Below are 23,755 nucleotides of genomic sequence, written 5' to 3'. Positions count from 1 at the left end.
TGTTTTTATTCTCCTCAGTAATCTCTCCCCATGTGTGTTGTCCTCTCCTTCCTTCACTTTCATATCTGTCAACCACACTGGCTTTTATGGATTGAATCCCAATGAATATGGGGGCAAACAATTTGTGACAATGCACTTGAAAAGGATTATAGGATACTTGACATTTGTGTGTGTGTGTGTGTGTGTGTGTGTGTGTGTGTGTGTGTGTGTGTGTGTGTGTGTGTGTGTGTGTGTGTGTGCGTGTGTCTGACTGTCTATGCGCATGCCTATGTGGATCATAAGGTGTCCTGGTGGTCCTCTGTTTTCTGTTGGACCCTCTAATCCTTTTAAATCAGCTTTGTTAATCCCACTTTCTTCTCACAGCTGCTGTGGCTTCATGCAGGCATATACAAGCATTCCTACCACTGTACACAGGCTGGGTTTTCTGCTCGCTTCAAAGGACATTTTTCAAAATAGGATTGTTTGCTGGCTTGCAAAGAGGTAGACGGATTAGAACATTGATCTGATATTGATTCAGAAACATTGAGTCCATTAACAATAACGTTTAGAAAGTAAAACACAAGCGGATAAGGCCATAACTGCTGAATACAGAGTCATAGCTGATTCAGTAAATTTAGTTGAATTTCTTTTAAGTTATAAGTTAAATTTAATTAATTCCAAATGACTTAAGATCTAAAGCAAGGTAATGTTGTGTATTTCATAAGCTACATATATGTATGTTCTATACATTTAGGAAGATACTGAGATCTAATGGTGGTAGATTACATACAAAGTACGAAACAAAAATTTGCTTCGCAGTTGGTGGGACCACACCATTAGGCTGTCACCTTTTTAAGACCAAGAAAAAGAAAGAAACAAAGACAAAGATCTAGCTCATAAGTTAGCAAAAAAATTTGACTTGTTCAGCTAAACTGTAGGATCAATGTCAGGAAACAAAAAAGGTCCAGATTTGATGTTGTGGTTCATGATCAACCCCTAAAGCACCCTGGATTAACTTTCTATCTGTGAAGTGTAATCTCATGGGTTGCCTGTATAACATGGAATGAATGGGAACCACCTTGGAATCCAGTATCTAGTTCTCATAAGACATCCTTATGTGTCAGTCTTCTACTAATCTATATTGGAAACTGTTTGAAACCTATATATGTATGTATATGTATATATGTAAATATATATATGTAGACAGTCTTCTGGCCATGATGGTAGAATCCAACAAGATCACTGACATCAATGTAGCCTGCAAAAGGGAACTATACCAAACTATACTATATCAAACTACACCTGCACTGCACATCATGGCACTGGTAAAGGAACATACAACAACATCGCAAAACACATCCCAATCTTTGTGTGTACTGAAAATGGAAAATCTGTGATATGAATGTGTGTTGCCTGATTTAATGTCTTTAAAAATCCATAAGGTTTGTTAAATCAATTTACTCTTCTTTCATTTTGATGAAATTGGTTGTTTTTTAGCATCCCAAGCATCTAGTAAAATTCTTAAATGTGGTGAAAACAATGTTTAGTCAAACTGGTAGAGATGTAACAGAAGCAGAGAGAAAAGGAAGGATAAGTGGATGTGAGATACAAAAGCAACGCAGCCACTCCCCTGTGCTACCATTGGGATTCCTTTTTTGTTTTGCAGCTTTGCCCTTTTTCTCCTTCACCTAATCTCTCTCAAATATTCTCTCCAACTCTCCCCCCTTCCTCAAAGATCTGTTTATGGAGGCAGTCTTTGAACCTCAGCCGTCTTTATAGTTCAGAGGCGGCAGCTGCTAATGTCAATGCTAATGACGCTTCCCCAACCTGGTGAACACTCAAAACACCTCTGCACTGCCAGCTCACAGAGGCCAAGGTGCCAACAGTCCTGAATTCTCATTTCAGAGAAGTCAGGTAGGGTGAAGGTTTGGGGGGGGCGGTAAGGTAGCAAAAAAGTGTTGTTGTTTTTTTCCAAATGAAGGGCTCCATTAATGTATTCAAGGAAAACAAAGATGAATGCCAAGAGTTGCTAAGCTTTCTAGTTGTTGCAGAAGCGACTAGAGAGACTGCATTCTTCAGCTAGCATGTCAACACCAAATTAGCATCTGGAAACCCTAGGGACAGAAACACTGGAAAGCCCCCCATTTTCCCCTCTAAAGAAAACCTGAGGAGTGACACAAAGCTGCAGGGAGAAAGAGAGACAGCTCATAATGAGGACTGCTCTTATACAGAGTGGCTGCAGCTGTGCCCTACTTCAGGCTCCTCCTCCTCCTGCGAAGGATGCAGCCTGTCCTTAAGAGGGCTGAAGGTCAGTGAGCGGAACCTGCATATCCCCCCAAATTCTACAGTCAACAGAGGATTCATCGTCTGTTCATACCTTGGGCCCTCCAGACATAATCAGCAATATGAGCAGTGCTCACTACACGGTGGGGTGTAGAGCACAGAGCAGGTAGGTGTAGAGAAGGTTTATGTCACCAATGAGCTGTTAGTAGCAGGAAAACACTGTTGTTTACTATTTTTTTTATCACAAAGCTGGTAGCCCTGTCTGACTGCTGCCATTCAAGCTTGTATAGTCCCTATTTTAAAGATCATGGTAAGATTTAATGGCGGTTTTGTATAGTTCTGGGAAATCTGTGACAGGGAATAAACCTTTTGTTTATCAGGGGTCAAACTCAGGCTGCATCCCACGGATTCTTTTGTGAAAGTTCAACTACAAACAAGGTCAAAGGTGATGATTGAACTGCAGTGGCGAAGGGTGACGTCTGAGAGGCTGAGGTATTGCTCCCACAATGCTAAGCGTCTCCTCTCTGCATTGGAAAACAATGACTTAAGCCATAGTGATTATGTGCTTTTGTGTAGGCTTCATGGTGCTGTTACAGTACAGGTATACTGGTAGCAGTATTTGTTGTTAGGTCAAGGGGATTCAATTACTACTAAACCTTCCAGCTATACCAGCTAAAAACAAGTCCCAGCATATGCTGAATGCCTTGGTTGCAAGGTCAGAAAAAGGCTGCAGGCCTTACCTGAACCACTCAATGACTTACATCGTCCAAGTCTCAGATCTACCACACTAGACTGAACTAAAGGAGGGCTTATATTAAATCCGTCGCTTCCTCTTTGTACTTTTTATGTATTTATTGTTTTTGTTAGGCTTTCTACAGTTTACTTCTTGTCAGTTATTTCCTCCTCAATCTGTGAATGTATGTCATTGTAGTCCCCTCTTTTTCACTGACTCTTATGTTCAGGTTCTCAGTTTTACTAAGGTAGTCACTCTTTTCAGGTGTGTTCACAATAATCTACTGCACGTATGTTCGATCTTTAATGTCCAAAGTGTTCATACTTAATCTATTTCTTCAGTTTAAAATGGCGCTGTATAACTGTTGCCTAGTTATTTCAGGTTTCTGAATTCAACTAAATCACCCTGCGTTCTTTTCTGGCTCATATTTATCTTCAGTCAATTTATGCCGTGATTTAACCTAGTTTTCTATTCCCCAGTTAACTCTAGTGTTCTTCACAATTAGCGTCCAACACTAACTGGCTCTTAGTTAGCAATTAGTGTCCTTTCCCACAATAAAACGCTTCAGTAATAACTGCAGGTCTCTCTTCTCTCTCCCATCTGATAAAATACATAAACACATCAAAGCAATTCAATTAGATGCCCACAAAACACAAATCAGACATTATAATATTAAGCAAATGAGGATGCAATGAGCAACTGAGCTCAGATGAGTTAATTAGAAACATTATGGATTTGCATAAGAATCTGCCAGGAGAGGGCGCTGACTACGAATTTTAAGTATATTGGTAAGTGCCACAACAGTTACCAATATACCGAGTTAACACCGAGTTAACTATAACCTTATTAACTCGGGAGAGTTACAGTGCATTATTAAATATGAATAAAGACGGGGCCCATAAGGTACCCTTCCCTATTGAGAGTTGGAGTATGAATGTATGTTAACATTCAGTGTTTCTTAGTGTGCTGAATGCATTTCATTCCTTATATAACATTTATAGAGCTGTTTTTTTTATGTTTTTAACGATGCAATTTAGAGCTGTAATGGTTTGTGTATTTGTGCTGGTCAGTCTATGTAGGTTGATGTACGTAATATGAAACCAAAGATCACAAGCGTAATTTTCGAGACTTAGGCCGTTATCAACATGTGACAACACAAAAAAGCCGATTGGCATGCAAGTCTTTTAACGCTATGGCGAGCATAAATGAAGCAGCTGCTATTGTTAAAAGCCTCACTGCAGAGTCCAGGTGGACCTGGGATAGTATAGACTAGCTGGGACTTGTGAGTGTGGAATTATAGTTTCTGAATAAGAATTTGATCATAAACAACTTTTTCCAAATGGTTATGTATTTAGAATCCTCTTTTGGAAGGACTTGATTTTTTGCTGTGTTTCTAAGAGTAAAAATGACTGAAAAAGCAATTTCACAAAGTGTTTTCAAATTCTGATGAAGACACATATACACTGCTTATAATATCCCATCGGCCACGTTGTTTTCAGACAGCACTGCCTTATGCGCACCAGTCACCAACTCTCTAACAGATCTCACCCAGCCAAGAGAGACATGGAGTTAACATTAAAAATAAACATGAAAAATAAAAGTTATTGGTTATAACAGGGTTTAAAGGCTGGTTAACTGAAAGGAAAATGTCAACATATTCACAGCCTAGAGGCACAAATCCCAAATCAAGAGCCACCGTCTTTTTATCCTCCTGTACAAAACTCAAACACTGAAGCAGTTGGCAGTTGCATAGCAATTAGAGCAGGAGGATAAATCAATACCTCCCAGGATATGACACAGTGAAAAAGCTTCCTTTCACACAAGCAATGAAGTATTAAGGTCGGTAAAAAAAAGTATTTATAAAGTGATGAGGGAAACTGTGGTTTGGTTATTGTGCTTTATAGGCAGTCTTAAGCCAGTGATCAGCGTATTGTTTATGTAATGAGCGGGAAAATAATTATGCAACAGATTGGTGTTCATGTCCTGTGTCAGAATACTAAATATTGTTAATAATAAAGTATATACATTTTTGTATATATATATATATAGGCTGCAATGATATAAATGTTTTAGTCGCCCCACCTTAATCAGCCATTAACTTTAATATAGTTGTCATGTGCAGCTATTATAGGAATTAAATACAAAAATACTTTTTTTGGATTCTTTTGGTGACACCATTTTTTTCATTATTGAGGGAAGTTCAGACATACTAGAAATCTGAATTGGTTCAATAAAGAACATTGAAGTGTACATATTAGAACACTTATAAATGCTTAACCTAATTGTTTTTTCTTGGTGCAAATTTGCAGTTTTACTACTCTAATTGTATGTTTTTTCTCCATTGTTTACTCTCTGTTTTCCAACGTGGTGATAATGATGAACTGTAAAGACATTTCAGTCCTGCCTTTGTTGCATTGTTGTGCATAAATGTGACAATCCCAGTGAAAATTGCTTTATTCTGTGTGTTGCTTTCATGTCATCCGTTCTTAGTGAAATAGCTAACGTGGAGGGGGCGGGTTTATAAACTTTACTGCAGCCAACCACCAGGAGACGATTGAGATGTTTTGGCTTCACTTTTTCATGTCGTCAGTCTTTATACAGTCAACAATCTGTCCCGGTAGAAACTCATTGATTCGATTAAACCAGCTGCTGAGATGTCAGACCTGCAGACTTTGTTGTCCTTTCTTTTTTTAACACAACCGACACAAGCATACACACACAGGGAGGCAAAAAAGAGAGAACGAATACAGGGACAAAAAAATTGCGTTACAACATCCTGTGCTGTTGTTAGACTAACCTACTTCCCACATTTTAATTATTTCAGATGAAAGAATTCATGTTGTTTATTTGTTTTCCCACACTGTCCTAATGTGTTGCACGTCACATTTCATAATTTGTACAAACCCTAATTAACTTGATATATTATCGTAATTCTCATTATTAGTACTTTACTTGAATGCACTGCATTGATTTGCTCAGTTAAATTACTCTGATATTATGGATAGTGCTGTGTGGACTCACTTCACTGAAATCACCGTAGGGCAGGGTGGAGGGCAATTGTCAACCTACTACAAAATTTCAGTATAAGAGCAAATCAATTTGTGGCAGCATATAAATATATTTTAAAATTACGATGCCTATAAAAGAAGCAGTGACCTTGCCATTTTTAGTACTGCAAAGCCAGTAGTTCTTACAGAAACAAGCTTTTCGTACTGTTTATTCTTCAAAAGAACATGCAGTCTTTGGCCCCATATCAGCAGCGTGACTCCTTCATTTGTTTTTACTATTTTTATCAAAAATTGTTGGCTACACAGGATCAGTTCATTGTTGATTTTATTTTTTATTTTTATTCTTTTTTGGCTTTTTGACTGAACTACCCGACGGACCAACTATAACTACAGTCAGGAATGTGAACGCCTTTTCAGCTTCTGCAAACAGTTTTTATACACAGGTGAGGTTCACAGCAAAGGTCTGAAAATAATGATCACCCTCTCAATATAGGCCACATTAGCATCACATTAACCTTTGGGAAGTGTGTGTGTGTGTGTGTGTGTGTGAGAGAGAGAGAGAGAGAGTGAGTGAGGAGAGAGAGAGAGAGAGAGAGAGAGAGAGAGTGCGTATGAGCAAGGGTTAGAGGAGAAACAGGTCAAATTCTTTCTCCCCTCCCTCTAACTCTTTACTCCTCTTTCTCTATAATTTTTGTCCCCTTCTCCTCATTCATCTGTCTGTCTTCTATAGCATTTACCTGTCTCCGGGCACCAAAAACAAAGCAAGAAGCACTCTCTCCCCTGTTTTTCTTTTCAGAGATGCATTTATGTGTGCAGTTTCTTCCCTAAAAATGATCATATAATTCTAATATATTATTTGGTATCACATGTGGAAAAGAATCAATAAATCAATCAATCAATCAATCAATCAATCAATAAATATCATCTTTGAATTGCCATGTTAGCTTATGCAAAGGGATAAGAGGAGGCTCTGGCAAAGATTAGCTCATCCCTTCTGTGGGCATTACAGTATATATAGTGTATCATAACAGAACAGCTGCAACAACCAAAACCTCACACAGCCAAAGGTCTAAATATGTCTTTCTTTGGTTCTTTGTCTCACTTCACTCTGCTAGAATTGGAACTATAGAGATTATAATTACATGTTCCTACCATTATCAAACTCAGACTAAAGTCACACCGCAGTCTCATACATGTACATCCATTCATTGACAAACACACACACTCAGCAGGTGATGTCAGTGTGTCTCTACTGGTGTGATGAACTGTCCTTGTGTGTCTGACTGACAGCTTCCTCACTGTCAGTAAATATGGGAATTTATGGAGTGCAGTAACTGGCCTGAGGCACTGCAGTATACTGTATATATTTATGTGTTACTTTCCTCACACTCTGGCTACCCATATTATGGACTGCTATGGACTGACTGGATTACAGTACAACCAGCTACAGATGATTAGACCGCAGGGAGAGGCAGAGTGTGACAGAAGAGGAAGCATTTAAAGGAACATGCCAACTAATTTGGGAAACATGCTTGGTTTTAGATGATGATGGATATCAGTTTCATGTCCTTTATATACAAAGAGGTCCAGGGTGTGTTAAGCTGGTTTAGTGAATACAAATTTAGAACTTTGCAATAAACACATGCAAGAACACATTTCGCTGTCATCAAACCCATCCACTCCACATTTATTTGGCTTCAACTTGAACTATACAGCCCACTTCTGTACACGGTGTAAATCTTAATAATCTTGGCATTAATTCTGCTCAGGCTGGTGGACATGCACACACAACAATTCATTTATTTATTTATTACTCAAATACTAGAGAATCAAGATGATTCAGCTTTCCGGTTGGAGACATGTAACTTAATCTGTTTCCTTGTGATATCTTAAAGGCATACTATGCAGTTTTCCGGTTTTGTCAAACAGCTACCCCTAGAGTCGCTGCGGAGTACTTGTATTTAACGTTAACTGTTGTAAATACCACTCACCAGAGCCGTCTCTATATACGGCTCTGCTTCTCTGCACTCATGGCCTGATCCCCTCCCCCCTGTATACCGGTACATGTTCAGTAGGATGGAAGCGTTGGACATCGAACAGGCAAAGATAGACTCCGAAGATGTCTACTGACCAGGTAACGTCTGAGTGAATGCCTGCTAGTGTCTTCCATTGAGGCTGCTTCTTATGTCGCCGATGTATGTGACGTCACGCCGTAAAGCAATTCGTGATTCTCGATTTGGCGGGGCGCCACCTTGCAGACTTGCATTGCTGGTTCTGCCAACGGCGTCCCTCTCCTGCTTTGCTATCGGGATGATTCGCTATACTACGAGTTCGTTTAAAATGATTTTGAAGCTGTTATATTAAGGTAAAAATCTTGCATAGTGTGCCTTTAATGTCAAGGCAACATTTCCTGCACTGTAGAGTAGCACTCACATAACTTGTGGGTTGCCTTTTCTTGTAGTTAAGAAAAGGAACTAAATACAATCGGAACCAGGTCTCTACATTCCTGGTTGGTGGTGTTTCAAAGGAGATTTCATGGTTTATGAAAAAGATGGAGGGAGGATTATGAGAGGAAAGAAGGGGAGCAATTAAGATTAAGTCAGTTCTTTTTTTGTGTACACTTATACATTTTACTTCATATTTAATTATGTATTTAAGATCTTAATAACTTTGTTCGTCTGTGGCTAAACAAACTTGTAACCCTATCCTAATATAATGATGTCTAAATCTTAACAAACCTCTTTATATTATGACATATTGTTGCCCCTGGTTCATGAGGGATGGTAGATAGATTTGTTTAGTCTTTGTTGTCCATCACCTGCAACACACAGAAAAGATAACTGCAAAGCTCAACTGCAGTGAGGTCCAATTTCCCAAGTGTCATTTTTAAGCTCTATCCAAGTATAATTTAAAAAGTAGGCCTGTACGTTTGTGTGTGTGTGTGTGTGTGTGTGTGTGTGTGTGTGTGTGTGTGTGTGTGTGTGTGTGTGTGTGTGTACGTGTGTGTCTCCATCGTCCCTCCTCTCTCCTCCCTCCCAGTTTTAAGCCCAGCGCTGAGCCACTAATGGAGGACAAGCCTGTTAGAGCAACACGCCACGCTTTACCAGCAGCACACCAGGGACACACACTGAAAAACTCACGCACAAACGCACAGACAGACAGAAAAACTCACACACGTATTCATGCATAAAGATAACAGACAGAAATGCCCCAAAATCAGAACACATACACACAGATGAATACTCTGGGAAAAAAACAAGCATTCAGTTCCATAATAGGCAAGTCACAAACACTAAACACACCCTCACACACATCCCAGTAGAGTACACCATAGCAACAGCCTGCAAACAGCTAATCTATTCAGTGATGCAGCAGTCGTCTCTCAGCGTGAGCAGAGCCTCCAATTATACCTTCATTTGTTTGTCAGTTGTTTTGAAGTCAACATGAAAAACCAGCAGAAAGGCAGCTCGATAGTTTACAGTTTACAACAGCATCAGACCTCAGCGCCACTCTTCAGATATCATACAACGTAGCTTTATACTTTGGAACAAAAGGCTTCAGGCCAGCGGGACCAGTATAGATCCTGGTCACAATGGGTGTCACATTGTGTTAAGTATGTACAGTGAGTAAATTGGAAATAGAATAAAAATACACGCCATCAGCTTGCATCATCCATCTGCATCGCTCTCATGCTTTGAAAATGCAAAAAAAACAAAAACAAAAACAAGCTTTGGCCACAACTCAGTTGTTGTGGGTTTTTTTTATATGGCACCACCAATGTCACATCAGCCAGTGCAATCTCTGTCACTTCATTCTATATTCTAGCCATTTGGGTTTGTGGGTCATAGTAGTAGTCACATTGTGAGAATTTAGTCCTAAACCTCTGACGTGGTCACAAAAACTACAAATTGGCAAATAAAATACTGCGTATCCTTGTGTATCCAGAAGGTGATTTTAAAATAGAACATTTGAGCTTTAAATAAAAGATTGTCAACTTTGGGGTGCAGTTTTGAGTGATGATATGGTTAATTAGAGCTTAGACCAGGCCTAGGTTTTCCTTTGTTCCATGTGTCTGGTCGTAATATAATTTAAGAAGAAACTGATCTGCATGATCTAATCTAATCTACATACAATTATTTGGTACCATGACTATATAGAGCTGGTTAGTGTGGCTGATGTCTGCCTTCTATAATGACAGCTCCAAAGACTAAAATGTTGGCTATTTCTTTGAAAGGAGAAACAAAAAAGTAGTTCCTTCCATTTGTTCACAAGCCTTGCCAAAATGTATTTTTTGCATATGGCGCTAGAGCCCAGGGTTACACCACACTTATATCAGTCAGATGAAAGACGACAATGATAGAACAGAGAACAGAGAAGAGGGAGAGAAGGAAGAGGATGAGAGGAAGGAGGGAGGGTTTCAGAGACACAGCAGTGTGTTAACGGGAGCCAAGCATGGCAAATTGGACTGAATTTTCCGCCTGTGCGATTTCAATACACAAACGCAGGCGTACATAACCATGCTTAATAAGTGCCGGGCTAATGCATTGTATAATCTCCTCTAAATTAATATGTTAGACACAATTGCCTGGTAATTAATTCCTGTCACAGCATATCCAAATGAGAAGATTTATTCTGTTCTATCAATCATAAAACCCGGGAGCCCGAGGCAGATTATTGCCCAGCTCGTCGTGGTCGTGTAAGGATGATGATGTGGTTATGTGTGGTAGTATATGTCTGGTATGTATAAACATCCATTACCTGAACCTTTAAAGTTCCAGTGACAAGGGCCAGCCATCAAACGAAGGTCATTGTGATGACGGGATGAAGGGAAAGGCAGCAGCCTTTTGTTTTACGGCTTCATAAAGAGCATAATGTCTCCATAGGCTCGTCCAACATCCACCCACCATTCAGTTTCATGGCGTTTCCTTTTCCACACTTGCCTCTCTCCCTTATTGTTTCTCAGGATTCCCTTTAGGTGAAACTGCAGCTGCATTACAACCCACACAAATATTAGCATGAAGACCCACAATTTTTTATTTCTGCAATTGAAGTCTTAAATGACTTGTGTGTTCTAGCACATGAATAATGACTGGGGAGAAATGGAGTTCACACATCCAATGATGAATTTTGTGAGATTCATGAAGCATATAAAAGCGGCTCAAGGTAACAAAAACACAACTATTGTTATATTCAGGTGGTTATACACTATTTAAAACATACCTATGAATATTATATTCTATTTCTGCCAACAGATCCTCATAAATGTTACACAATAGACCTTTACTGACCACTACATTTGCAACATTTTTGCAAAATTGAAACATTTGAGTCATATTTTTTTCTATGTAAACACACAAAAGAGAGAATATCAGTGGTTCCCAACATGTGGAGCACGAGAGGTGATTAACAGACCATCAATAGACCGGAGGTGATGGAACTAATCCAACACACACACACACAAAAGTACAGTTTCTGCACATACAAATGCAAAAGATATTTCACTTTTCAACTATTTGCTCATGCCTTGTGCTGGTTTGAAAACACATCACACACACACACACAGGCCTACAGGCATGTGGTTTTTCTTTATTAAAAACCAGAAAGCGCAATTAGCGGCAGAATATGCTTAACCCTGTATCGCTCCCTCAGCTCGAGGATATATTGCTTCTTCCTCTCCATTATTAAAAATATCACAGACATGAGAGGAGGAGGAGGGGAGCAGACAGGAAATATCACAGCTACATGTTTAGCAAGTGGAGGTTGGGAAATGTGTTCTGCTTATTGGTAGGAAGGCAGGTGTTACTTTGTGTTTGTGAACGGGCGACCCAATGCATCTTTGTCTATATGCTGTGTGAGAGTATTGTTCTTGATGTTGTGGAGGTGGTGTGAATTATGACAGCATCTGTCCCTCACTGACTGGCTCTATTAGCATATTGCAACTTCAGCTCTGACTATGAAGGTAGAAGAACTAATACACATATGCTTAATTTATAGTCGATATATTGTAAGCCATTTTAAGTTGTGTAAAACTTGTTGATACATATTTAAATGCTGTTTTCTTGTGTGCTTTAATGTTTTAATAAATTGTCAGATGGGCCAAAGACCATTTTCCACTGATTTCCAAGGACCTACTCAATGAAGTCTGGCTTCATTTAACTAATATGTGGAGGTGTAATGAAACTTTTGCCCTCAAAATCAAGATCCTGTCAGAACACATGCAAAAGGATGTAATTTATTATTACAACAGGTCTACTAAACACTATTTTTGTTGTTTTTCATTGCTGTTACTGGGCTGTTTGCAGGGTTGTTCCTGTGTTATTTTCAGGACCTATGGGTCCAGCATGTTGCTCATGGTTCACAGCTTGTAGTTTCACCTTTTTTTTTTCTGCTTGTCTGCTGCAACCTGATGTGCAGTTCGGGGATCCAGCTGTGACTCACACAGCAGAACATGGTGTCTGTGTCGCCTCTTTCTGTCAGTGCCAGAGAGACAGAGGGAGTTTGGGGTTACAATCACTTCAGTCTGTCTTGAGGAGGACTTTGAGTTTGTGATGTTCTCTGAAGACAGGAGGAGGCCGGCCTCAGGGTATTACTCAGCTCAGTTACCCCACTTTTTATATCTTAAAAACTTTTTTAGGCTCACTCTTACATAAACTATGACTTGATTTTCTCTCATTATTGGGTATATTTGTGTGCATTCTGTACTAACCTCACAAGCCCACAGGACAGGAACAATACTCGGTTGTTCAGACACAGAAAAATGTAAAACATGACAGATTTATGTCTCTGAATATGATTATAGTAATTTTTGTTATAATTTGAAGCTGGGAGATTTGAACCTCAAGGTGTACTTGTCCAGTCTTGGCCAGTTGTTGTTCTTGTGCAGATAAAATCCTGGTTAAAGAATGCTTAATGTAGGTCTTCTCATTCAGATGCTGACTGTTATTCACATTAAGATTATTTAAAATTTACAACTAGAATAGGGACAGTCAACATCACAAAGCCAGAGAGATTTATTTTACCAACAGGTAAAAAACTGATTTTTCAATTTTATAATTCAGGTTTCACTGCAGAACTCCACATCTCTCTGCTGCAGCCCCTGTTGCCCATGTGTTTCCATTCACCATCTCATCTGATCTGTCACATCCTAAATCAGGATAAAATCCTGTGGATGGATAATTTCTTGGCCTGTCAGACAGTGTGTTGTCCTAGTCGCTCAATATGTGTTCCTTTTGAATGTCAAGGCTAAACATGTTGATGGAAATAGCTGTTAAGTGTGGAGTGTCTATGTTTCAATAATACATATTCTCAACCTGCCACCATCTTGACTACAAAACACTGCAAGCCTCAGATCTTTTCAGTCAGCCTTTCACATATTGTATCTAAACACACTTTCCTCTGTTGGTTTTCTGAAGATAGAAATAATTAAAATAGAGTGTGGAGATTTGTAAATGAAACATTCACATAGCCCGGGGCTCTGCACCAACCAGTGGAACTGAAGAAGGATGCGCACTGATACGTCTTGAAGATCAAATAAACTATTCTAGTAGCACCTGCACAGATACTGCAGCAGACAGTGATCAGAAACCTGGATAAGATGTTTACATAGCACAGTTTCCCTGTTTGTTTCTGAGTTACCGAGCCAGCAGATCTCTCAAAACCAGGATATAATGATTACATGTGAGAACACAAATGGTATTCTCTAAACAATGTATCCTAACCAGGATGGTTTTAAGAGGACTTAAAAGCAGGACTTGTAGCAGGTTATACTTTATGTATGCGCAGTTTCACTTCACTGCCATCAAGAAGGTTATATTGTGTACCCTGTGCTCATATTTTAATGTGGTCCTCCATATAAAGAGTGTAATATATAATAGTTTCATATAAAAAAAGAAAACTTAATATTAGTATTCTTCAGTAGTAAGTAGACATGTCATCCTAATTTCCATTACACCATCCTGAAGTTGCAGCCCTGATTAAATGATGGAACCACAGTTCTCCTCCTACTCTTCCTCCAATCCTCCCCTGTGCCAAAACAACACAACACAACAATGAGATTACAATACTGAGTGTGTGTGGAGCTGGACAGCGAATCACAAATTTTAAAAGGTTGTGTGGTAGACACACACACACACACACACACACACACGCGCACACACACACACACACACACACACACACACACGCACACACACGCACACACACGCACACACACACACACACACACACACACACACACACAGCTTCTCCTCTTACGTTCGTTGGTTTAAGCCAGAAACTGAAAACATGGAATTACACTGGTGATCCATTTTACTGTGAATTTTTTTTCACTCTCTTTTCTCTTAATCCTCTTTGTGTTGTTTAAATAATTTCTTTCGTTTTCTCTTTCTCTCAATATTTACTTGCAACAACAGAGGAGACAAAGAAAGAAAAAAGGCTGAGTTGGTGGTGAAAAACAAAACAAAAAGGAGGACTCATAGAGCAGGAGGAGGACAAGTAGTAGGATGTGGTGGAAGACAAGTAGTAGAACTATGAATAGTTGTAGGAGGAGGAGAAGGAAGAAAAGGACAAGTAGGAGGAAGACATGAAGTAGTAGTAGGAGGAGTTGTAGAACTGTAGGAGCAGGAGGAGGACTAAGACCAGGAGGAGGAGGAGGAGGACTAGTACAAGGAACAAGGTAATTTATTTAGTCATTATACAACACAAGCTTGAAGAAATGTTATGTCCATTTATGCTACACACATAGAACATAACCGATAATTAAGTTAGTATAACATAAAATGCAATAAAATAATATATACATTTATTTATATACATATATACACCCTGGAAATTATTCTGCAGTGCACTTTTGCATTTGGGGGAATGTAAACAGCAACAAGATTGTGATGATAATATCCACCCAGTGCTTGATCCAGGATGTTGATGGAGCAGGTTTCTGTAAAGATGTGGGCACAACAGTCTCTGATTTCCCATTTGACAAAATAGCCAGGAGCAGCCTAAAGTCCAAGCTAGGCCAGAAAATATTGAAAAATATCATATTGCGTTATTTTGTTTTATGATATTTTATCAATTCTCAAAAGCACCCGATCGATTTTTGTGTAGAAACCCACAGCCACTGGATAGCAGCGTTGTAAATGTAAACTAAGGGCTATGATGTTGCAGTGTATGCACTGTTCTATGGTTGCAAAAAAACTTTTTTTAAAGCTGAGATTTTATGCATATCATGGTGTGTTCTTAATACTCAGTTTGGACAGTTTTCCAAAAAGAAAAAACACATCACCTTCAGCTTCTGGATGCACAGCTGTTGCCATCTCCTGGTCCAGTTGATTTGAACAATTCTGGTTTGCAAATCAAACTCAATAAGACACCATTCAATAAAGTCTGCAATAAAGCATAAAAAATACACATTAAACAAAAGTATAGCAATTTTGAGTGGCCGCTACATCTGCAGTCATTGCCATAGCAGGAAAATAGTAGGTAATAAAAGGGAAGGAGAAGGAGTAGAACTAGTAATAGTATGTGTAATGGAGGGGGTAGCAGTAGATATAAGTAAAGGTATTTGTAGATATAGTAGGAGTAATAAAGTACTGTTAATTAAAGAAGTGGTTGGCCTGGCTTTATAAGAATAAAACATGATAACGATTGTTATTTATATAGTTTAATATTGAATCTCTCGGATGTTGCATGTGAATGTGTTAAGGGCCTCTTATAGGCAATCAGTGGCAGTATTGATCCATACTCCTTCAACCACCCACCCCCACAACACACACACACACACACTGACACTTCCTTCATCTCCTCCCTTACTCCATCTCCCTCCTCCTTCCTCTCTTTCTTCCTGTGTTCCTCCAGTGGCAGACTGAGCTGTAAAAATCAATGGGGAAAATGTCCTGGAACAGCAGATCTAGAAGCCATCTGGCCCTTGCTGTCCTCAGAGACCTGCAGTATGTCCCCCAGGGACTAGACACACAGAGAAGAAGCTGAGAGAAAGAGCGAGAAGAAGCCCAAGCACACAACAACACAAAGCAAGTGTTAACTCAATAACACGTACATCAGTGTGGGCTACACATCGCGTGGCTGTTACATAAGAGACAAAAAGGTGGAAGCATACAGAAGATAAACAGACTACTGTCAACGCTGTTTTAAGCTTATTTCAAGAACATTTGGTCCTTCAGTCATCTGTGTGTGTGATAGTCAGCAACTTAATTTACCATTTCACAACTTCTTCTTTTGCATGTAGTCAGACCAGAATTTAGATTCCCTTAACTTTTGCTGAACTTGGACTGCAGGTGGAGATGTTTTAATGTCTCTCAGGTGACATTTTGACCTTTAATAACACCACCTCCATCAGTAGTCAAGCCTTTCTGTTCAATGCACAACAACCACTCGCCAGGTTTCTTGTCAAAATTAGACCATTGTTGTCTGGGACATCACATTTGAGTTTCAAATTTTGACCTTTTATTATTGCATCCTCGTTAACGAATTAATGTCATTTGTAAGCGAAGCTGGATGTGTCTGTGTCGGTCACACTAAGAGTGTCAGAGGTGGAGGCAGGTTTCAGGAAATGAGGTGTGATCACACAGAGCAGAAAGTTACTGATGATTTAGCTATAAAACTGCAGTATAAAGTGTACTGAGAACAAAAGAAGAAATGAAAACAGAAAGGAAAGAATGAATGAAAGCAAAAGGAAAGAGAAAGAAAAGAGGAAAGAAGAATATGACAAGAGGTGAAGAATAGGAAAAAGAAGGAGAAAATGAGTAAAGATAGGAACAGAGCAAGAAGAAGAAGAAAGTGTGTGAGCAGCAGAGAAGCTACAGACTCGATCCTCTTGCAAAAATCTACTAAAACTGGTTTAATACAACTCAGCAGCCCATCAAACGTTTAGAGAGCCTGTTGGAAATTATTCCTGACATCTGATCCTTTAAAAGGGTTTATGATTCTCTATAACAAACCAGAGTAACCATCCTGGTCTGTCTGCCTGTCTGTCCTCTGGGTTCAGTCAGTCAAGCTCAATGATCATTATGTTCATATCAGGCTGAGCACTGATCCATCATATTAGTGACCAATAAACAGGCAATACAGAAACATCTAAACTAACAGTCATTCAGTGCATTATTGAAGGCTGGTTCTCTTTAAGACACTACATTTGCAGAACATATCTGAACCTCTAAACTATCAGAAGCGTCAATTGTATTTTGAGTTTGTCCCAGAACATCAAACCAAACATCGTAACAACAGAAAACTGGGTGAGATTACTTCAAACTGTTTCCAGTACAAATCATTTTATTTCAAGACACTGAAAATTAGATTTTTAGGACGTAACTTTTAAAGTGGTGTATGATGATGTAAAATTAGGTTCAAGTTAATTTTATAATAGGGCTGTAACAGTGTGTGTATTCAGCCAGATTTTTGGGGAATCAGTCCAGACACATGACACCCGTGAACCAAATAATTACTGCTGAATAGGCCTCACACAACTGGTGTTTACCATGTGCTAATTCTAAAGTTCAAGTTTCACTTGGAAAACTTTGGGTCAGTTGTTGTCCGTTGTTGATCTAGGGCTGGGTACTGAACCAAGCTGCTTATATACACAGACAACTATGTTAACTGTGTGCTGCTTGTAGCTTACCTGTATCTGCTCGTCTGTGAGCCTGTTTACCTCATCGCATCCTCTCGGAGTGTTAGAGACAGCATGGTGTTCGCTTACAGACCAGCAGGTAAAAGGAGAGAAACACACCAAAGCTGATGACAGTGGATTGTTCTCAGACCCAAAGTAGCTGCTCTCTGGCAAAGACACATTAAGAGGTCTTACTCTTCCACTATTTCCCAGTACCATAAATGTCCCCCACACAGTCATTCCCTTCTTCTTCTTCTTCTTTGGGTTAGATTAGACATATTGCTGCCATACCATGTATTAATATTCCTTTGACAGTCCTTTATAGTTTTCAATTAGTCCAATACTATTCATATATTCAGTTTTATTTGATCATTTTATCCCAATTATCTAGGTCGAGTAAAGTGCACAGAGTAAGGGTTTCTCCAACTGCGGCTCTGAGGTCTGTGAACAGCTTCCTCATCAGTAATTGTACTGTAATGTATAGTGTTCATTTTATGAAATTAATATCGTTTAGGAACCGGTATCGGAGTCAAGGTATTGGTAGCTAAACCATGCAAGTTTGGTGCACCATGACTGAACAATGAGTGGCGGATTAGTAAGAACTGTGTGGTCACTGTTGAACTGTATCTGCAACAGTCAAACTCTTACAACAACATCATCCAAGTGTGTTATCGAACTAGCAGACAGTGAGTTGTTCCATACACATGTGTACATATAAACTATATAACTGAATGTGAAACTGGACTCCCATTCTGTTTGCAGGTTAGAGGCTTTTGTAATAATGAAGGAGCACTGTCACTGACATATTGACATTTGTTTTTTTCTTATTCACCACATCACTATGTTGAGTGTCTCACTGCACAACAATAATTATGGTCACTGAGTCACCATCTAATTTTAAACTTCTCATAATAAATGACAAAACATAATCTGAGTCTCTGTATGTCTCAAAAACCTACCTAACAACTCTTTGGCTACTACACACACACACACACAATGCAAATGATATTGTTTAGAGTATGAGGTGCGTTCTAAAATCTCAGTCTGGCAGCTGTTACTGTTCACACAGTTTCATAACTTCATTATTATTATATTTTTTTAGAATAATAATAATAGTGCACTGTCACCATTATTATGGTGGAATGTAACTAATGACTTGAACTTGTGATTAGGTATTTTTGCAGTGTGCTTTGCTACTTTTTTAAGTATCTGAACTCTTCTTTAGCCACTGATCATTAGTACACGATAGCCACTTTATTAGTTTATACAGTACCATTTGGCACGTGTACATTAATTGTGTGTCAGCACGAAAATGAAAATGGATGCAGATTTATTTGTGCTCCAAAAATGGCCAAAAGGGGGATAGACTCTGGTAAACTGAACAGGTGGGAGGATTGTGCTGAGCTCTTCCCTCCACTGCGTCCCTGCTCTCCGCACAGACATCACCACATGCAAACCACATGGAGGAGTCTCTGCGGTGAAGCTGTCACACCTTAGAAAAACAACACAGCCTCTTATCTCCAGCATCACTGCTGCAGCTTCTACCGCTCAGCTGCTTCTTTCTGCGCGTTCATACGACTGTTTACGCGTTTTAGTCACTATTTCCTCAGCAGCAGCTCTCGTGGTTTCTCTCCTCTCTGCCTGTGCAGCCTGTAATGACTGAGAGAGGAATGCTGCTGGTTTTATATAGGCCTCTAAAAATAACTCACCCCTCATTGCCATCTAGGGCCGGACTGACAGCCTCCTGCAGCCAATAGCGCCTCTGCATCCCCGATAGCTCCGCCCGCTCCCTCAGTCTCAGCGCCTCCTTAATTGGACGTCAGTGACATCATCAACCCTATTTACCTTATTAGGTCACGCATGAAATTGAGTGACAGGTGGCTCCTCCTCCTGCCTCCCTCCCCTCTCGCGCCGGTCGCCTGGCTTGCAGCGGGGTCCAGTCTGCTGCTGGAGGAGCAAACCTGGCAACCTGGCAGCGTGTACGGAGACCGCTTGGCAATCTGGCAATGCGGAAATAGATCTGGCACCCCCGAGTCCGGACTGAGGAGAGAGGCGTGACAGAGCGAGCAGAGAGGAGAGGGGATTGCTTTGACAAAGATAAAATAATCAACTCTTTCTTTCCTGTGAGCTGTTTTTTCTTTTTTAATTAAAGTGCTCAGGTGCGCTCATCTGCACTAGCTGGGATTTTTTTTTCTCCCCAGAATTTGTTTCTTAATTTGACAAGTCTGAGAGGAGCAAAGAAGAAGTGCGTTTTTAATCGTTTGGATTCCGGACTTCTTTACTGAGTTTTCCTTTTTTTGCGTCAAGCATGGATGTGCTGGCGAATTACAGTATTTTCCAGGAACTCCAACTCGTTCATGACACTGGTTATTTCTCTGCGATGCCTTCCCTGGAGGAGAACTGGCAGCAGGTCAGAGATGATGCGTTTTCTCTTCTTTTCCGGGGAATTTGGAGGGGTTAGAAACTGTGGTGAAATATCATGTGTGCGCTGGTTGCTGTTTTCTGCGTGTGTTTGTAGTGTTTTGCATCACTAGAGCGCTCCGGAGCGGCAGCAGCGGCCCCGTGTAGTTGCGTCTTTTTTTTTTTTTTTTTTTTTTTTTTTTTTTTTTTCGCTCACATGGAGCACGGCGAGGTCCGCTGACAGGAGAAAACACACACACACACATACACACACACACACACACACACACTCACACACACACACACACACACACACACATACTCACTCACTCACTCACGGGGGAAGTGGGGTGAGAAGGGGGAGGATACAAACAGAGCTTTACGCACTAATGGCACTAATGGAAAAACTGCATTTTAAAATGCGTAAAAACATTCTGACCATCTTTACATTTTGGCACACGCCCCTTACTGAACGAATGCCTCCTTAAATGTCCCTTAAACGCACTTAAGGGTTAATTAAACCCCTTAATCAGTACTCTAAAAGCTGGAGCATGGCGCTGTTGTCCTGTGAAAATCCCCCGTGATGGTGGTACAGATTTTGACTGAAAGCTTTTAAATGCAGCTGGAAAAAACTCAAAACGCAGGTGCTGAAAATGTAGCTTGTCCTTAAAGACCGACGTTTTGGAGATAAGAGGTTTTCACTTTGGTCTGTTAAAGGATCATCTTCAGCTGTTTTGCCACTTACTTATCCCATGCATATTCCCTTTATAGGTAATGCTGTTGGATACAACTCTAACATGCAGATGGTCTGAAAAGGCTGTTTTTCACACAGCTTTCCTTTAAACTTGGCGATATGAGGGTTTTTGCCAGGCACAGATAGAGCAACATTTAGGGCTCCTCTTGATCTGATGAGGATCCGATTCAGCTGTTTTACCCCTTTAAGTTACTTATCTGGAGCACATTTGTCCTTCATTTGAATATGAAAAGTTTAGGTGGTTTGTAGGGCTTAAAAACCATTGATTTGAACGTTTGTTTTTTTTGTCCTGTTATATTGAATGGAGGAGACTTCATCATGTTACTGTATTTAATAGACAGTTCAGACTCTGAATGGGCGCTGATTGAAGGAGAAAGCAGAGTGATTCTGTCTTTTCAGTCTGACCTGATGATGGAGGATGCTGTTTTTAGTTTGACTGATCTGATCGATGGAGCAGTCTGTCACCCTGATATGTTTGGATTGTCACGCACGCACACACACACACACACACACACACACACACACAGGCCATGGAAGATGGACACATGCCTAATAGCTAGTGACTGCTCCTTAAATAATATATCCGCATCTGCCACTGTTTGTTTGCAGATAATCCTGCTGAATTATGCATTATCACCCACTATAGAACATTTACAAGACTCTGCATGAGAGCCCACAGACAGTCTTTATCTGAGATGTAAATCTTTACTGTATTTGTATTAAAATAGGTTGATGGGGATTTTCTGTGTACCACATGCTGTCTGTGGTCCGTGGGGAGGAAAAACATTTTCTGTTTTCACAAATGGAGTAAAAGCTTGCAGAATCAGAGTGAGGATTTGAAATAGTTTTAGATTGTATTATATATAGAAATGAATAAAAATATGATATATATGACATGTTTTACAAATTAAGGTGACAAATATTTTCCCTCAAGTTTCCACCCTTGAACTTGAGAAATGGAAGCTGTTAATTGGAAGCCATCTTCAGCCTCATGTGTGAGTGTGCTGTAGTGTGTTGCCACTTGCTATTTAATGTTTGGTAAACCAGTACACCCATAGTCTCCCAAAGGGTCCCTGCATGGGACAACGTCTCCTCAGATGGGTCAGCCCATTGTGTGTATTCCAAAGGGTCAGACCACGTGTGTGTTTAGGTAGTCGTGAGTGAAGCCCAGACTGCCTTTCTCCTTGTGTCTTACTGACACAAATTCACGCTGCCTCGTCCTATTTTTAGTCCAAATAGCACATAGTTTCATCCCCTGTAACCCAAATTTTTCTGTCTGTAAGCATATTGTTAACTGATTGAGAGGTTTCACAGAGTTTCAGGTTTTGATGTCATGTCTCATTTTCCACAGAATGGCTGGAAAAGCTGTTTAAATTGGTGCCGAGAGACAAGAATGTAGACCTGGGGAAAAAGTAGTTCCAATTCATCTGCACTTGTATTTGCAGAAAACAGTTTCAGCCTAATACAAATACCGTAGAATGAGAGTACACTGTAAGATACCATTTGAAATTTGACGGCAATGCTCATCTAACACCGGAGTTGTTTGCCCCAAAAGTGGATGATACCTGTTTTTGTGGGAGTTGCTAAAATGTCATGTGGCCAATCAAACAAGTTTGTTGTTTACTTGGATCCCCATTTGTTGTCATGTCGGTACTGACGGGTAGCAATGAAAGTTCATTGGAGGCTATTGAAAGCTGTTCTCTTGAAGGGGCATTTTTTGCTTATTTGTGTTCTTATCAGTAATTAGATGCGGATGATGTATATCAGTTCCATCTCTGCATGTCCATTATAGAGATTGATCTTAGCTTAGCACTAAAAAGGCAAACGTTGTCTGCCACCGACTTAAAAGCTGTTTACAAATTGTGTCTTTTGTATTTATATCCTTCTTCCTATTGTTTTGTATTAATAATTAAGAAAGTACTAATGTTTACAGACAATTATCACCAACTCTGGAGTTTCAATAAGCGTTTTAGCCTCTTTTAGGATGTAGTTTTGGTTTTATGGGACATTTACTGTGTGGTCCAGTCTCAGTGTTTCCAGCAGCAGCAGGCAGCTGTTTCCAGCAAATAAGCTGTGATAACCCGCTGTACACACTATCTGCCCAACACTGAACAGCAGACACACACAGTTAGTGACTAGATGGTGAACAAAGTGGAGCATCCAGCAGATAAAGAAACAGATATTTAATTTTCAGTTGGGTGATTCTTGGATGCATTGGTGGCTGTTGCCTGCTAGCTAACAAAATGCAGCAGGAGAAGAAGACAAATTTCCAGCTGAGTTCATATTTTTTCCCCCTTTTCTTGATAGAAGCTAGCAGTTTCCTGCTGCTTAAAGTCCTTTTTTAATGTTATTACTTTGTGAATATAACTCTTAAAAAAATCTCTCATACAAACTGAGTTTTCATACTCTCCACAGAGAGCATTTTGTTAATATAAGCTCAGTTTTTCAGAGTGGAAAATGTTGCGTTATTGTGGATAAAAGACCAAAACTGAGAGGAAAATATGTGTTTTCAAAGTGTTTTATCAAAGAGGAGAGAGACAAACACACACTGGGACCAGACACACCCACTTTTTTTCCACTCTTGTTCCTTCTGTCTCCCTCTATCCCCTCATTCACTCCATCACACACACACACACACACACACACACACACACACACACACACACACACCCACACGCTCACACACACACACACGCTTAGCTGGCATGCACTAATGGAAAGCTATGGTCTGGCAGGACTCATCCCGCCACTTTCGACAGTAATTGGCCGTTTGCTGTCAGACGGACAGAGAAACACACATGCGCACACACACACACGCAAACAAACAACCAGATCTGTGTGTGTGTGTGTGTGTGTGTCATTTATCTTTCCTGTCTGTCCCTGCATCATGCTCCTGGTCTTTGTTTCCTTGTACAGGCTGCTTTTATCAGCTGCTTTGCATCATGGCTAAACATGTGGAAGACACACACACTATCTCCCTC

At 40.0% G+C, this 23,755-nt stretch overlaps 1 protein-coding gene across 1 annotated transcript in view; it reads left to right on the top strand.

The window, feature by feature from the left end:
- The first annotated feature begins 19,580 nt into the window (after positions 1-19,580).
- klf7b (Kruppel-like factor 7b) overlaps positions 19,581-23,755 on the top strand; it is a 69,837-nt gene continuing 65,662 nt past the window's right edge. Inside the window, exon 1 of the mRNA XM_051403160.1 lies at positions 19,581-20,030. Within this exon, the coding sequence (XP_051259120.1) occupies positions 19,929-20,030 (102 nt within the window). The 5' untranslated portion in view covers positions 19,581-19,928. The remainder of the gene's footprint in view (positions 20,031-23,755) is intronic.

This window comes from Dicentrarchus labrax, unplaced genomic scaffold, assembly GCF_905237075.1.
Source record: "Dicentrarchus labrax unplaced genomic scaffold, dlabrax2021, whole genome shotgun sequence".
Taxonomy (NCBI): domain Eukaryota; kingdom Metazoa; phylum Chordata; class Actinopteri; family Moronidae; genus Dicentrarchus; species Dicentrarchus labrax.
Note: the sequence above shows the minus strand (reverse complement) of the source record. Positions and strands in the feature narration are given on the sequence as shown.